The following is a 5431-nucleotide window of genomic DNA, read 5'->3' on the forward strand; positions in this document are numbered from 1 at the left end:
ACGTTATTAACGCAAAATCCATTTTAACGGCATACATTTTTATCGCGAGATTAACGTTCTTCTTGGCCTAGCAAACTTTGTAGTTTTTTGTTGCAACACCTAGTAACGTTAGAAAAACTACAACACCACACCAGATCTAGCTAGACCGGAAACAAAACAGGCCCGCGTGCCGGCCAAAGAGTAGTAGGCTAACGTTGCGTTTTGAGTGGTTGGCGAGTGCGAGACGCCGAAATGAATGGAAAGTTTACTTTAAAAAGTTGCCAAATGGTTCCATTGATAAGACCAAAGTGATCGGTGTGTTTTGTCGTCGTGAACTGAGCTGTCATTGGAAGCACGTCCAGTCGGAAATACCACTTGATGACCAAGCACACAGCTGATGCCAATTCTCCGCCCCCTCGTCAAAGCCAGGCGACAAAAGCACAAAGCAAGCCGATCCACTTTTCAATGTTGATAAGAGCATTACAATGAGAAAAAATAAATAAATAATGGGACGAAAAGAAATCAAGGGACATTTAGAATAGATAAAAATGTGCAATTAATTGCGAGTTAACTATGACATTAATGCTATTAATCGTGATTAAATATTTTAATCGTTTGACAGCACTAAAAAAAAATTAAAATAAAATATGACTTTCAACTTTTAACTGATGTATGAAATGTGGGGAACAAAATATTAAAAGACTAGTCAAACTAATTTGACCACGAGTTGCTGCTTGCACTCCATTTCAATAATTGCGTTTTGGCTTTACTTTTCCTAGTTGTTCTTCCTTTTAGCGAGTCTATTGTAACATCTGGCCAAGGACTACAGATGAAAACTAGCCTTTTGGCAAATTCTGGCATATTTACAGCAATGTTCATAAATATGTACTGTTGCTGTCAAATAAATTAATAAAATAAATGACATTTGCAGAGACCCAAGTGTGATACAAGGGTGCCAAAGTCAACACAATTAACTACAGCTGAGCACACCTTAAAAACAAAAACAAAAAACGTAATACAGGACAAGCCTAATATGTACATGAGATACAAGGGTGCTTTCACACCTATAGTTTGGTAGACTCGCGATTTGGGGGTGAAGTTGCAACATTGTTGCATTTTTCATTTGGTTCGGGTTGCTTTCACACTGCATTGCGTTCTCACCTAAATTAAACCGAACTCTAGTTCACTTGGAAGTGAACCGAAACTCACGTTTTCAAGCGGATCAGAGTATGTTTGTTTGACACGCAACAGAGTTCGGATGAGCTTTCACACCGCCCCAAACGAACCGGACTATCCTACCAAACGCTCCAGGGATCGTTTTAACGGACCAAACGAGGAAGGTGTGAAGGCAACCTAATATGAGACAAGTTACTTTTTGTACATGGCAAAACGAACAGGAAAGTACCTGTCTAGTGCTCCTTCCAAGTGCTCATGGGACACGTCAAAGTAATAGTTGGTATGCTCTCCACTGGTAAAGGCGTTGGAGCTGCCTGCATGCTCGCTGAGGAACTGGCTGTACTCATTCTCCTTGGGGTACTTCTTGGTTCCCAGGAACAGCATGTGCTCACAGAAGTGAGCCAGGCCCGATATGTTCCCTGGGTCCGATAATGAACCTGTGAATTCAAGAAGAATGGCCACAGAAAATCAGTTGATCAAGCTATAGCTCGCAGCAGGGGGACGACTTTGCACGGCAGTAAACATGATCAGTCCACGTACAGTAAAGGCAATAAGTCTGTGTTACCTTATTTGACAGAAATCTATGTATTTTCATATTATTTCTGACAATTTGATAAACAAAATGTATATTATGCTTGAGTAAATAAAACCCCAATTAACAAAAACAACAAAAAATAATATTAATATGTAAATAAATCACCAAATAATCAATTGCTATTTTTATTCTCAATACTTGTCATTTTTTGGGGTGGTTATTTTCCTTTGGGGCTGGCTAAAACCTCTTTGGGGTTCACCAACAATTCCTCTATGCAGGAAAAACCCTGCATTGTTATCTTGTCATTGAGGCAATTACTTTAATTAACACATATGTTAATAATATGACCTAAATAATTAAGAGCAACCTTGCTCATTGTAACATTTTACTTCACTTTCACTGCAACTGCCTCTTTATCAAACAGAGTTTATGGTAAAATGTCATTGTCCACAGAAACCATGCTAGTGTGGTGTATTAAGCATGTCATCATCATTTCCTCCTCCTGCAGTAAATGCAATCTACTACTGCTGAGTCAGAGAGGACATATAGATGGAAGTCACAAAATTGTACACATATCCACACATTTTTTTCTGGGCAGCTGTCTTATATGTAAATGAGACACCAGGTAGGCAGACAATATTGGGTTTTAAGGTTTATTCATGGCTATATGAATAATAGATAACGAGATTTTTAAAAAATGCTTACCCTAAGCATAGAAGAAAAAAATAAAAAATAAAAAATAAAAGAGTATGGCCAGTATTGAGGTTGTGCATGTAAATATGGCAATCTGCAAATGATCCCATGCATTTTACTAAAATGTGGACTACTTCCCTAGCCTAAAGGGCAAATATATAGTTACATTTGGTGCACATATTTACCCTATTGCTTTCCAAAGGGTCCCTCTAAGGAAAGCCAAATGAAAACACATGACTACCTGGCAAGGCAAAAGTGATGAAAGCCCTTTACCTATTTGAACATCCAACGCAGCTGAAGATTTGTCTGTTGTTGGGTCACTGATGAGCATGGCCTTCAGGCCATTGGTAAACTCCAAACCCCTGTAAACCCGTTTGTCCTCGGGAGAGCGAATTATGTCACTAACCACCCTCTTCACAGCCTGGTCGGTCATTCTGAGTGGCAAGGATGACACCAGCCTGCAGTGGAGGGAATTAAATGTACAGTCAAAGTTTAGTCAAGTTAGCCAAGCAGTCCGTCCTGCCATGTTTATATTCTGATCGGACAGGATGGTCTTGGGAGATTTTAGTACTGAGGGCGACTCCATCATCTTTTTTTTTTTGGTAAGGCACAGAATGCTTTTAGGGACAAGAATCATAGCTGAAATTGTGTGTGTGACAAAACACTGTATTACACACGTACTAAATTAAGCCGCAACTCACGAAACAACCCTCACTGATGTGACATTCAGGAGTTTAACAGATGTTCGGTCAATTGGACATTCACTTCAGACTCTACTAATGTTACAGCAATTAAATGCACCTGGCCACATCACTAGGAAAGCGGCTGCTGTTGGCAAACTATGGTTTATGTAGACCACCTTTATAGGATTATGACAATTAATCAGTTAACTCACACGGCGTGGTTATGAAAAGGTCTGAAATACAACCCTTTTACGAACTTGGATAAAGACTTTGTATTATTAACGTTCCTTTGCTACAACGTACTGCTGGTATATGACATAGTACAGTCAGCTAGCGAGACCTAAAAGTTAGTAATAACGTATTCCTAAAAAATAATGTACGGTTAGGAAATTGGCTGGAAATATGAATACATCTGCTTCGCCCAGAACACTGCAGGGATTAACGTTAGCTAGCTAGCTAGCTACATAAAATAATCCCCCTCCACAGAAGGCAAACCAGCGTTAGCTTGCTACATTAGCACTATAAACTCCAGAGAAGTGACCAAAAGTGGCAGTCGGCTTCGTTTTTCGAAGTATGTGGTTATAGTTACCTTTAATTCCCCTGTGGTTGTAAAATGTATTATAATTGCTCAATCATACAGAAGCTCCGCACACAAACCGTTTTAGCTACCACCCTAAGTAGCAACAAAGCTAACAGTTTCAGACTAGCCAGGGATTTTAATTTAGGGTCAACAAACCGGCTTTAGTGTGGTAACGTTAGCCTACCGTTTGGTGTGAAATAACTCAATCATTTTTAACAGAAAGTTACGACATTTGCCTGACAAACCTTACCTAAAATCTTGGTTAAGACAGAAACCGCTGACTGGATATATCTTGTAAACGGGGCCGTTCGGTTAATGCACTTAAACATACTTTGCGTCCATGAAAAACAAACCTTGCCTTTTACAGCGCCATATTTGACTAGGCAAAAGTAATCAAGCACAGAACAGGGCGTAATTTAACATGGCATGTTATCAATTCTGCAGTGAATTCACCGACTGATACATGTGATAACGATAACGACAATGACCATCAATTAGATAGTCCAAGTTAAAGTGACTGGAACCGGGCAAAATGTCTAGCATATTTATGAAATTATGTTGTGTCATTGGTTCTGGTATCGATTAGGTAGCCTGCGTGTGGATTTCCGTTTACGTTCAGCGTATCAAAAATTGGTTTCCCAGTTTTTGCCCTACGCATTCTAGTTACTGTGGGAAATTAACACAATTGATGCAAAATTGTCAAATAAATATGCTATACAATACAGGGTTGATTGATTTTTTATTTTTTTTAAGCAGTTACTTAAGTATTGAAGTAAGAAATGCTTCTTTTGGTATTCTGCACCGGATAACATGATTGTTGGGAGAGGCTGAATAATATTGTTGCTATTTCTTGTCACATTGCATATTCTAAAAATATGCAGGATAACAACGAGATGGCCTATGTAAAAAAAAATTAGAGATTTTAACTTTGTTCTGCACACGCGCTTTTTTAATTTGGGTGCGAGTATTACAGTCTGTATGGTTATCAGTTATGGTTATGTAGCCACTGAAATTGCTGTCATCAGACAGCCGCTAGATGGCGACAGATTCCTTTACTTATTCAATGACAGCCACTACGCCCGTCTGTCACTTGAATCATTAGGGGAGCAGTTACACTTGTCATCTCGTTACTTTACAGTTGGAAAATAACTGCTCTAATGATCTTGTCTTACTTTTAACTAATAGGCCTAATGACAAAACACAGGTTATAATTCTATGAACCTTTGACAACCTAGCAGCACGATTTAGGGACATTTGGACTTTTTACCTACTTTTGCACCTGCAGGCTTACATTACATTACATGTCATTTAGTTGACGCTTTTATCCAAAACGACTTAGGCCACAGTTGCTACATATGTCAGAGGCCGCACACCTCTGGAACAATTATGGGTTAAATGTCTTGCTCACGGACACATTGGTTGATGTAGCCTATCTCTGACACCAAAGGCAGTGCGCCATCACCACCCATGCATGTATCCGACAGGCAAGTATGTGGTTTTCTGAGACATAGGTGTAAACAAATTTTATTCCACCAAAATGAGTTGGCCTGGTTCAGGTCTTTTCAGGACACCAGAGAGAGTTGTCAGACGCTGCTGGAGAATTATCTGTCGCTAGTGTTTGCTTTAAAAAGGGAACTTATTTTGAGTGTGACATTCATGGGACTCACTCTGTTCCTCCTCTTGGTTTTGTTTTTTTTAAAGATATTTTTTTGGGGGGATTTTCCGCCTTTAACTTTGACAGGACAGCTAGGTGAGAAAGGGGAGAGAGAGGGGGGAGACATGCAG

The 5431-nt window shown here is 39.5% G+C and overlaps 1 protein-coding gene across 2 annotated transcripts in view; it reads right to left on the bottom strand.

Moving 5' to 3' along the window:
* The window catches only part of ide (insulin-degrading enzyme), a 35565-nt gene extending 31523 nt beyond the window's left edge, over nt 1-4042 (bottom strand). The window contains exons 1-3 of one of the 2 annotated variants that reach the window (XM_028603868.1): nt 3897-4042; nt 2657-2841; nt 1385-1592 (exon numbers count right to left, since the gene is read on the bottom strand). In XM_028603868.1, the coding sequence (XP_028459669.1) occupies nt 1385-1592; nt 2657-2816 (368 nt within the window). In that variant the 5' untranslated portion in view covers nt 2817-2841; nt 3897-4042. The remainder of the gene's footprint in view (nt 1-1384; nt 1593-2656; nt 2842-3896) is intronic. The other variant, XM_028603867.1, reaches the window with a different exon arrangement.
* Nucleotides 4043-5431: the final 1389 nt, after the last annotated feature.

This window comes from Perca flavescens, chromosome 17 (assembly GCF_004354835.1).
Source record: "Perca flavescens isolate YP-PL-M2 chromosome 17, PFLA_1.0, whole genome shotgun sequence".
Classification (NCBI taxonomy): Eukaryota; Metazoa; Chordata; class Actinopteri; order Perciformes; family Percidae; genus Perca; species Perca flavescens.